The sequence below is a fragment of the Triticum urartu genome, chromosome 2, assembly GCF_003073215.2.
Source record: "Triticum urartu cultivar G1812 chromosome 2, Tu2.1, whole genome shotgun sequence".
Classification (NCBI taxonomy): domain Eukaryota; kingdom Viridiplantae; phylum Streptophyta; class Magnoliopsida; order Poales; family Poaceae; genus Triticum; species Triticum urartu.
Window position 1 is genome coordinate 134,303,612 of NC_053023.1, and position 12,052 is coordinate 134,315,663.

The following is a 12,052-nucleotide window of genomic DNA, read 5'->3' on the forward strand; positions in this document are numbered from 1 at the left end:
GATTCTTACGCCGACCAACGGAGTTAAAAATAAAAATAGGCCCGGGAGGTGGCCACGTCAGACCCAGCTGCTCCACGTAGGCACCCGACGTGGCAGACCTCCGCCACGGCTGCATGGACCACCCGCGCCGATCGATGCACCGAATTCCCCCGGATGCCGCCAGCGTGGCACCTGCGGACGGCATCGCGGGCGCCGGCCCAGCAATACTTATCGACAAACAAACGGCCCACGTCTCGCCACGTCACCCCCTCGATGCGTTCTTATCCCCACGATCCGTCCGACGGGCCCTGCCACTCTCCACTCCCCCTCGTCAAAGTCTCAAACCCCCTCGCCTCCCACCTCACTCGCCACTAGCGGAGGCCAACCCCCTCCTCCCGCCGGTTCCTACAAATTCTCGCCGCCCCGCCGGTTCCACCTGCGATTGACGCGCTTCCACTCCTGTTCTTGGAGCCGCTGATTCGGAGCTGGGTCGTTTGATCGGCTTTAGAGTTGACCGGAGAAGGGAGGAGTTGCTCTGTTTCTTGGCTAATTTCGGCGGGCGGCGATGCCGGACTCCGACAACGACTCCGGCGGGCCGAGCAACGCGGACTTCTCGTCGCCCAAGGAGCAGGACAGGTTCCTGCCGATCGCGAACGTGAGCCGGATCATGAAGAAGGCGCTGCCGGCCAACGCCAAGATCTCCAAGGACGCCAAGGAGACGGTGCAGGAGTGCGTGTCCGAGTTCATCTCCTTCATCACCGGCGAGGCCTCCGACAAGTGCCAGCGCGAGAAGCGCAAGACCATCAACGGCGACGACCTGCTGTGGGCCATGACCACGCTCGGCTTCGAGGACTACATGGAGCCGCTCAAGCTCTACCTGCACAAGTTCCGCGAGCTGGAGGGCGAGAAGGCCGTCGGCGCCGGCGGCGTTGGCGCGTTACCCTCCCCCGGCGGCTCCGGCTCGCAGCAGAGGGAGTCGACGCCAAGGAACAATGGCGGAGGCGGTGAGGCCGGCGGCTATGGCGGCATGTACGGCGGCCCCGGGGCAGGGGGAGGCGGCGGCGGCGGCATGTTCATGATGATGGGGCAGCCCATGTACGGGTCCCCGCCGGCGGCAGGGTACCAACATCCGCAGCATCACCACCAGATGATGACGGGAGGGCAAGGCGGGTACGGCTACGGCGACGCCGGCGCCGGCGGCGGGTCTTCGTCGTCCTCACCGTTCGGCAGGCAAGACAGGGCATGACCTACCCTGCTTGCACGAGCTTGTTCGTTGGCGTGTCTGTTTTACTGGTAACCGGAGTTGCCAACGGCCAGCCGCCAGGCCAGTTAATCTCCACAGTACTACTCCTTTTTTGTGTTCTGAATGTGGTTTAAGTCAGTCGATTTTATTCCAAATTAGCAGCACCAGCGCGACTAGTTGCATCTAGCCCGCTACTGTAAAATGGGCTACTGACAAGGTGCATTTACATACAAAAATTAATGGCAAGTGCATTTTGACAGTGTAGTACTGACGATCGAGCATGTTCTGTGGTCACACGAATGCGCATACATACTCTGGCTGGGCAGTGGTACTGCCTGATTGGTACTTTTCCGTGGAGATAATTTGGAATATCGGGTGTCGGTCGTGTGATCTCAGGTGTCGGCATGGATAATCCTTGGATGAGGAGACTTATTCCGAATACCGGGTCTTCTGAGCTCTAGTGTACTGCTAAGATGTCAGAGTGGTTAGCACTGTACGTATTAGGAAATGAAACACTGAAGGGAACTGAAGAAACACCAACATTCTTCAGTTAACTGATGGAAACGCAGGACTAAATCTGAATCCTTCGTTTCCAAAGCCTCCAGCCTCCAAGGTTGACACGTGGGCACAAGCCGCGCATAAACAAGGCCATTAAACAAATATCGTGAGATGGCACGTCATCAACGGGCAGCTAAACGACAGGCACAAACTGCTGGCCTGTGATGAGTTACCAACCCACCCTGAATTAATTTAATTTAATTTAATTCAAAAGAGGCTAGCTAGATAGTGTAAAGTTTATGCAGGCTGAGCAGGCTCTAAAACGTCATTGTTTATCCGGATGAGTGAGCAGTTAGTTGCACTTAGCTTTCAGTCACAGAGCCACAGGCGGCAAGAAAGGGCGAAATTAATAAAGGAGAAAAGGCAAGGAAGATAAGGATGGATGGACGGACGGATGGATAGCACTTGGGATTTACTGCCCTGAGGTGGAAGTTTCCACTGGCCTTTTGGGAGCAGCGGCGAGTGAGGCTGGATTCCATTGGCCAGGGAAAGATCTCGCTGCTAATTGGACGACAGGTACGTGCATTGGCACCATCGGCGGCGGCAGCTTCTTCTTCTTCTTCTTCTTCTTCTTCTTCTTCTTCTTCTTCTTCTTCTTCTTCTTCTTCTTCTTCGTCTTCTTCGTCCGTGCAGAGAGGTCCGGGCCACCTCGATTTTGCCCTTTGCATGGGGAGAAGAAGCGTGCTAAAGGGCTGGTTCTGTTTGACATTTCTCATTATTGAGGTCGCTGTCCACTCACTCGCTCGCTCTTGGCGAGGAGACACATGTTGCTGGGGAGATCGGAGGTGAGATATTCTTGGCCGTGTGGTAAAAGCGAGAAAAGAGAGAATCGCTTGGTGCAAAGGGGGGCGAGATACACATGGGAGTGGAAAAGTATGCCGTGCGCACGCTTTGGCATCGGAACATGCCAATTTGTTATGAGAGGATATGTGCAGAATTTTAGGGGTGGAACTTTCAGACAGCGATGCTAATTTGGTGTTGTGCGTGCAGCAGTCTAGACAGATGTTGCTTCTCCTACCCTCCCACGTCAGGCCAACTCCACCGCACGACCCCAAACGGACGTCTGGATTGGCCGGATTCTGTCCGTTTGAGGTGCCGATGGGTTCGCCCATGTCCGGTTTTGTTAGATGGGTCGTGCGTGGCCGCACCCCAAATCGTGTCCGGGGTGGATGTGAACAAAAAAATATAGAAATAACTAAAAAAGTAAGTAAACGCATTTAAAAAAATATAAAACATATATAGGGGTCGGCCACAAAACGGCCACTTAAAAGGCCCAGTTTCATAATTAACATATAAAAACAAAATAAAAAACTCCCCCCGCCCGCTCCTGCCACGCCCGTCGGTGCCGTGGCCGTCGCCGTCTTCACTGGCCGCCGCTGTCGTCGTCGTCGCTGACGAGGTCGACGTAGGCCGGCGGCGTCCACAGGTGGGCCGGAGGTGCGTGGTGGACGGGGGCAGGCTGGACGACCGGAGGTGTCTGCACCACCTCCTCCCGTGGCGACGCCTCCCGCTCCGGTGAGCGCGGCAGAGTGGGGCACCAATTCACGCCCACGCCGGCGGCCATCTCTGGAGCAGTGTAGGACCAGCCCCACCCCTGGCCCAGCAGCTGCTGGAACGCGGCCGGCGGGTCCTCCTCCATCGCCTGCAGCTCCAGGAAGGCGACGTCCCCGGCGGTAGAGAGCGCCATGGCCTCCTCCAGGCCGTTCCACTGCCGCTCGTCGTGCGTGTTCATAGAGTCGTCCATGACACGCTGCAGGAGACGGGCCTCTTCCTCCGCTGTCATGCGAGGAGGTGGAGGAGGCGACGGAGACGGCGAAGGCGACGGGGTGGGTGTCAGGCCGCGCACCCACGTACGCCCGCGCGCCTCTGCACGTGGCCTCCGCGGCCCCGAAACGGTGCCGGCGAAGTACGACGCGCGCCGCGTGTCGTGCTCGTCCTGGAGCCATGTGTCCCACAGCGGGGAGTCAAGGGCATACCTGTGGTCGTAGTACAGGTCGTCGGGGAGGAGGCGGCGGCGCGCGATCTCATCGCGCCGGGCATGGCCGGTCGGCGGCACTGGCGGGATGGGGACCCGGTCCGCGGAGAGGTGCCATCCGTTGGGGAGGTGGGCGTCGCTCCACGGGACCGGCGTCCTCGTCTCCCAGTACCTCCGGCACACGTCCGCGCAGATGTACTGCCGGTCGCGGTAGCCGGCGGGCCTAGGGGCAATGGTGAAGGGGGCCGGCGCGGGGGCTCGACGGGAGGAGCGCGGCGGTGACGCGGGGGCTCGACGGGAGGAGCGTGACGGTGACGCGGGGGCTCGACGGGAGGAGCGCGGCGGTGACGCGTTTTGCTCCTCCTTCACGGATACGCGGCGGCGGTCCGAGGAGGGGCCGGCCTCACGGTCGTGCTTCCCCTTGCGGCCGTAGTTCCAAAGGCCCATGGCTGCGGCCGGCCGGCGAGTTCGAGGACGGGGAGTGCCTAGGGTTTCTAGGGTGTCGGCTTTCGAGGGGGCAGAGAGGGGCCGGAGTGGGAAATGAGGACGACGACCGGTTCACGGGTCCCCATTTAAGAAGGACGACGACCTTTCACTGAGCCGATGACAGGTGGGGTCTGCCACCCGTGCGCAGATGTTGGCGGCCGGGAGGTAGGTGGCCGCCCCGCCACGCGGCCAGACGCGGACGAGCAGCGCGTCTGTTCGGTGTCCGCGACGACCCAAACCTGACGCAAAGATGCGCTTGAAATGGGTCGGCCCGGACACAAAACGGACCAGATAGGTCCGGGCCGTCGCGCGCTGGGCCGCCTCGTTTGTCCGTTTTACCCCAAACGGACGGGGCCGGACAGGATGGGGTCGCGCGGTGGAGTTGGCCTCAGTGAAGACAATACTTACAATTGACACTTACACTGATGAATCTTCACAGTCTATACTCGAAGGGTTGGGCGCGCTTTGCTGCGCCATTTGTTTTTGGATTTTTATAAAAAAGTTACTCACTCCGTTTCAAAATATAATATGTATTTGTTTTTTGAAAAGTCAAATCTCTTTAAGTCTGACCAAATTTATAAAGAAATATATCAATATCAATAATATCAAATCGGTATCATTAGATTCATCATGAAGTGGATTTTCATATATTATTTATTTGGTATGTGGATGTTGATATTTTTGGTTCTGAACTTGGTAAAATTAAAGAAATTTTAATTTTTCAAAATTAATACACCTTATATTTTGGTACTCACGAAATATTTGGTTTGGTGAGTGGGGGAGATGATGGAGTGTTTTATTTATATATTTATAATTTGGTGTTTTGGTAGGCCTTTCACGGTGTGATTCTATGTTATCTCCTCATCGAGGTCCTCCCGGGAGTCTTCCAATCTCGTTTTCCCCATCACCGGTCCACCGAAGCATGAGAGCTACCGGGATCGGTGTGCCTGCCGTGGGAAGGAGAGGATGAGGGTGGTCGAGGTGCGCCTCGCTGCTGGAATGGCGGCGGCGGAGGTGGCTGGTGCAGCAGCTGAAGAAAATATGCCCTAGAGGCAATAATAAAGTTATTATTTATTTCCTTATATCATGATAAATGTTTATTATTCATGCTAGAATTGTATTAACCGGAAACATAATACATGTGTGAATACATAGACAAACAGTATGTCACTAGTATGCCTCTACTTGACTAGCTCGTTGATCAAAGATGGTTAAGTTTCCTAACCATAGCCAAAGAGTTGTCATTTGATTAATGAGATCACATCATTAGGAGAATGATGTGATTGACTTGACCCATTCCGTTAGCTTAGCACACGATCGTTTAGTATGATGCTATTGCTTTCTTCATGACTTATACATGTTCCTATGACTATGAGATTATGCAACTCCCGTTTACCAGAGGAACACTTTGTGTGCTACCAAACGTCACAACGTAACTAGGTGATTATAAAGGTGCTCTACAGGTGTCTCCAAAGGTACTTGTTGGGTTGGCGTATTTCGAGATTAGGATTTCTCACTCCGATTGTCAGAGAGGTATCTCTGGGCCCTCTCGGTAATGCACATCACTTAAGCCTTGCAAGCATTGCAACTAATGAGTTAGTTGCGGGATGATGTATTACGGAACGAGTAAAGAGACTTGCCAGTAACGAGATCGAAACTAGGTATTGAGATACCGACGATCGAATCTCGGGCAAGTAACATACCGATGACAAAGGGAACAACGTATGTTGTTATGCGGTCTGACCGATAAAGATCTTCGTAGAATATTGTTGGGGAACGTAGCAGAAATTCAAAATTTTCCTACGTGTCACCAAGATCTATCTATGGAGAGACCAGCAACGAGGGGAAGGAGAGTTTCATCTACATACCCTTGTAGATCGCTAAGCGGAAGCGTTCAAGTGAACGGGGTTGATGGAGTCGTACTCGTCGTGATTCAAATCACCGATGATCCTAGCGCCGAACGGACGGCACCTCCGCGTTCAACACACGTACGGAATGGAGACGTCTCCCACGCCTTGATCCAGCAAGGAGGAGGGAGAGGTTGATGGAGATCCAGCAGCACGACGGCGTGGTGGAAGTAGCGGGATTCCAACAGGGCTTCGCTAAGCGCTGCGGGAGGAGGAAGATGTGTCACGGGAGGGAGAGGGAGGCGCCAGGCCTTAGATTGGTTTGCTCCTCCTTTTTCCCCACTATATATAGGGCCAAGGGAGAGGGGGAGGCGCAACCCTTGCCCCTTCCTCCAAGGAAGGGTGCGGCCAAGGGTGGGGAGGAGTCCATCCTCCCCAAGGCACCTCGGAGGTGCCTTCCCCCTTTAGGACTCTCCCCTTTTTTTCTCTCTTGGCGCATGGGCCTCTTGGGGCTGGTGCCCTTGGCCCATACAGGCCAAGGCACACCCCCTACAGCCCATGTGGCCCCCTGGGGCAGGTGGCCCCACCCGGTGGACCCCCGGGACCCTTCCGGTGGTCCCGGTACAATACCGATGACCCCGAAACTTGTCCCGATGGCCGAAATAGCACTTCCTATATATAATTCTTTACCTCCGGACCATTCCGAAACTCCTCGTGACGTCCGGGATCTCATCCGGGACTCCGAACAACTTTCGGGTTACCGCATACTAATATCTCCATAACCCTAGCGTCACCGAACCTTAAGTGAGTAGACCCTACGGGTTCGGGAGACATGCAGACATGACCGAGACGTTCTCCGGTCAATAACCAACAGCGGGATCTGGATACCCATGTTGGCTCCCACATGTTCCACGATGATCTCAACGGATGAACCACGATGTCAAGGACTTAATCAATCCCGTATACAATTCCCTTTGTCTATCGGTATGTTACTTGCCCGAGATTCGATCGTCGGTATCCAATACCTAGTTCAATCTCGTTACCGGTAAGTCTCTTTACTCGTTCCGTAACACATCATCCCGTGATCAACTCTTTGGTCACATTGCGCATATGATGATGTCCTACCGAGTGGGCCCAGAGATACCTCTCCGTTTACACGGAGTGACAAATCCCAGTCTCGATTCGTGCCAACCCAACAGACACTTTCGGAGATACCTGTAGTGCACCTTTATAGTCACCCAGTTACGTTGTGACGTTTGATACACCCAAAGCATTCCTACGGTATCCGGGAGTTGCACAATCTCATGGTCTAAGGAAATGATACTTGACATTAGAAAAGCTTTAGCATACGAACTACACGATCTTTGTGCTAGGCTTAGGATTAGGTCTTGTCCATCACATCATTCTCCTAATGATGTGATCCCGTTATCAACGACATCCAATGTCCATGGTCAGGAAACCGTAACCATCTATTAATCAACGAGCTAGTCAACTAGAGGCTCACCAAGGACATGGTGTTGTCTATGTATCCACACATGTATCTGAGTTTCCTATCAATACAATTATAGCATGGATAATAAACGATTATCATGAACAAGGAAATATAATAATAACTAATTTATTATTGCCTCTAGGGCATATTTCCAACAAATATGTGGGAGCCAATATGAACATCCAGATTCCATTATTGGTTATTGACCGGAGACGTGTCTCGGTCATGTCTACATAGTTCTCGAACCCGTAGGGTCCGCACGCTTAACGTTTCGATGACAGTTATATTATGAGTTTATATGTTTTGATGTACCGAAAGTTGTTCGGAGTCCCGGATATGATCATGGACATGACGAGGAGTCTTGAAATGATCGAGACATGAAGATTGATATATTGGATGCCTATGTTTGGATATCGGAAGTGTTCCGAATGAAATCGGGATTTTACCGGAGTACCGGGAGGTTACCGGAACTCCCCGGGGACTTAATGGGCCTTAGTGGGCCTTGGTGGAAAGAGAGGAGAGGCGGCCAGGGCATGGGCTGCGCCCCCTCCCCCCTAGTCCGAATAGGACAAGGAGAGGGGGACGGCGCCCCCCCCTTCCTTCTTCTCCTCCACCTCTTTCCCCTCTCTCTCCTACTCCAACAAGGAAAAGGGGGGAGTCCTACTCCCGGTAGGAGTAGGACTCCTCCTGGCGCGCCCCTCTCTAGGCCAGCCGCACCCCCCTTGCTCCTTTATATACGGGGGCAGGGGGCACCCCATAGACACAACAATTGATCGTTTGATCTTTTAGCCGTGTGCGGTGCCTCCCTCCATCATAGTCCACCATGATAATACTATAGCGGTGCTTAGGCGAAGCCCTGCGTCGGTAGAACATCATCATCGTCACCACGCCGTCGTGCTGACGAAACTCTCCCTCAACACTCGGTTGGATCGGAGTTCGAGTGACGTCATCGGGCTGAACGTGTGCTGAACTCGGAGGTGTCGTACGTTCGGTGCTTGATCGGTCGGATCATGAAGACGTACGACTACATCAACCGCGTTGTGCTAACGCTTCCGCTTTCGGTCTACGAGGGTACGTGGACAACACTCTCCCCTCTCGTTGCTATGCATCACCATGATCTTGTGTGTGTAGGAATTTTTTTGAAATTACTACGTTCCCCAACAGTGGCATCCGAGCCTGGTTTTATGCGTAGATGTCATATGCACGAGTAGAACACAAGTGAGTTGTGGGAGATATAAGTCATACTGCTTACCAGCATGTCATACTTTGGTTCGGCGGTATTGTTGGATGAAGCGGCCCGGACCGACATTACACGTACGCTTACGCGAGACTGGTTCTACCGACGTGCTTTGCACACAGGTGGCTGGCGGGTGTTAGTTTCTCCAACTTTAGTTGAACCGAGTGTGGCTACGCCTGGTCCTTGCGAAGGTTAAAACAGCACCAACTTGACAAACTATCATTGTGGTTTTGATGCGTAGGTAAGAACGGTTCTTGCTAAGCCCGTAGCAGCCACGTAAAACTTGCAACAACAAAGTAGAGGACGTCTAACTTGTTTTTGCAGGGCATGTTGTGATGTGATATGGTCAAGACATGATGATAAATTTTATTGTATGAGATGATCATGTTTTGTAACCGAGTTATCGGCAACTGGCAGGAGCCATATGGTTGTCACTTTATTGTATGCAATGCAATCACCCTGTAATGCTTTACTTTATCACTAAGCGGTAGCGATAGTCGTAGATGCATAAATATTGGCGAGACGACAACGATGCTACGATGGAGATCAAGGTGTCGCGCCGGTGACGATGGTGATCATGACGGTGCTTCGGAGATGGATATCACAAGCACAAGATGATGATGGCCATATCATATCACTTATATTGATTGCATGTGATGTTTATCTTTTATGCATCTTATCTTGCTTTGATTGACGGTAGCTTTATAAGATGATCCCTCACTAAATTATCAAAGTATAGGTGTTCTCCCTGAGTATGCACCGTTGCAAAAGTTCTTCGTGCTGAGAAACCACGTGATGATCGGGTGTGATAGGCTCTACGTTCAAATACAACGGATGCAAAACAGTTGCACGCGCGGAATACTCAGGTTAAACTTGACGAGCCTAGCATATAACAGATATGGCCTCAGAACACGGAGACCGGAAGGTCGACCGTGAATCATATAGTAGATATGATCAACATAGTAATGTTCACCGTTGAAACTACTCCATCTCACGTGATGATCGGACATGGTTTAGTTGATATGGATCACGTGATCACTTAGAGGATTAGAGAGATGTCTATCTAAGTGGGAGTTCTTAAGTAATATGATTAATTGAACTTAAATTTATCATGAACTTAGTACCTGATAGTATCTTGCTTGTCTATGTTGATTGTAGATAGATGGCCCGTGCTGTTGTTCCGTTGAATTTTAATGCATTCCTTGAGAAAGCAAAGTTGAAAGATGATGGTAGCAATTACACGAACTGGGTCCGTAACTTGAGGATTATCCTCATTGCTGCTCAGAAGAATTACGTCCTGGAAGCACCGCTGAGTGCCAGGCCTGCTGCTGATGCAACTGACGACGTTAAGAACGTCTGGCAGGACAAAGCTGATGACTACTCAATAGTTCAATGTGCCATGCTTTACGGCTTAGAACCGGGACTTTAACGACGTTTTGAACGTCATGGAGCATAGGAGATGTTCCAAGAGTTGAAGTTAATATTTCAAGCAAATGCCCGGATTGAGAGATATGAAGTCTCCAATAAGTTCTATAGCTACAAGATGGAGGAGAATAGTTCTGTCAGTGAGCATATACTCAAGATGTCTAGGTACTACAATCACTTGATTCAATTAGGAGTTAATCTTCCGGATGATAGCGTCATTGATAGAATTCTCCAATCACTGCCACCAAGCTACAAGAGCTTCGTGATGAACTATAATATGCAAGGGATGCATAAGACAATTCCCGAGCTCTTCGCAATGCTAAAGGCAGCGGAGGTAGAAATCAAGAAGGAGCATCAAGTGTTGATGGTCAATAAGACCACCAGTTTCAAGAAAAAGGGCAAAGGGAAGAAGAAGGGGAACTTCAAGAAGAACAGCAAGCAAGTTGCTGCTCAGGAGAAGAAACCCAAGTCTCGACCTAAGCCTGAGACTGAGTGCTTCTACTGCAAGCAGACTGGTCACTGGAAGCGGAAATGCCCCAAGTATTTGGCGGATAAGAAGGATGGTAAGGTGAACAAAGGTATATGTGATATACATGTTATTGATGTGTACCTTACTAATGCTCGCAGTAGCACCTAGGTATTTGATATTGGTTCTGTTGCTAATATTTGCAACTCGAAACAGGGGCTACAGATTAAGCGAAGATTGGCTAAGGACGAGGTGACGATGCGCGTGGGAAATGGTTCCAAAGTCGATGTGATCGCGGTCGGCACGCTACCTCTACATCTACCTTCGGGATTAGTATTAGACCTAAATAATTCTTATTTGGTGCTAGCATTGAGCATGAACATTATATCTGGATCTTGTTTGATGCGAGACGATTATTCATTTAAATCAGAGAATAATGGTTGTTCTATTTATATGAGTAATATCTTTTATGGTCATGCACCCTTGAAGAGTGGTCTATTTTTGCTAAATCTCGATAGTAGTGATACACATATTCATAATATTGAAGCCAAAAGATGCAGAGTTAATAATGATAGTGCAACTTATTTGTGGCACTGCCGTTTAGGTCATATCGGTGTAAAGCGCATGAAGAAACTCCATACTGATGGACTTTTAGAACCACTTGATTATGAATCACTTGGTACTTGCGAACCATGCCTCATGGGCAAGATGACTAAAACGTCGTTCTCCGGAACTATGGAGAGAGCAACAGATTTGTTGGAGATTATACATACAGATGTATGTGGTCCGATGAATGTTGAGGCTCGTGGCGGATATCGTTATTTTCTCACCTTCACAGATGATTTAAGCAGATATGAGTATATCTACTTAATAAAACATAAGTCTGAAACATTTGAAAAGTTGAAAGAATTTCAGAGTGAAGTTGAAAATCATCGTAACAAGAAAATAAAGTTTCTACGATCTGATCGTGGAGGAGAATATTTGAGTTATGAGTTTGGTCTTCATTTGAAACAATGCGGAATAGTTTCGCAACTCACGCCACCGGGAACACCACAGCGTAATGGTGTGTCCGAACGTCGTATTCGTAATTTACTAGATATGGTGCGATCTATGATGTCTCTTACTGATTTACCGCTATCTTTTGGGGTTATGCTTTAGAGACGGCCGCATTCATGTTAAATAGGGCACCATCGAAATCCGTTGAGACGACACCTTATGAACTGTGGTTTGGTAAGAAATCAAAGTTGTCATTTCTGAAAGTTTGGGGTTGCGATGCTTATGTAAAAAAGCTTCAACCTGATAAGCTCGAACCCAAATCGGAGAAATGTGTCTTCATAGGATACC

General features: G+C 50.6%; 1 protein-coding gene across 1 annotated transcript; it reads left to right on the forward strand.

The window, feature by feature from the left end:
- Positions 1–292: 292 nt before the first annotated feature.
- LOC125536354 (nuclear transcription factor Y subunit B-10-like) lies at positions 293–1,486 on the forward strand. The gene has a single exon (XM_048699551.1). It carries the CDS (start codon positions 545–547, stop codon positions 1,223–1,225), a length of 681 nt encoding a protein of 226 aa, XP_048555508.1. The 5' UTR covers positions 293–544; the 3' UTR covers positions 1,226–1,486.
- The last annotated feature ends 10,566 nt before the right edge of the window (positions 1,487–12,052 follow it).

Excerpts from the sequence above, each read along its gene's own strand:
- LOC125536354 (XM_048699551.1), top strand. The coding sequence starts at position 545 with ATGCCGGACTCCGACAACGACTCCGGCGGGCCGAGCAACGCGGACTTC.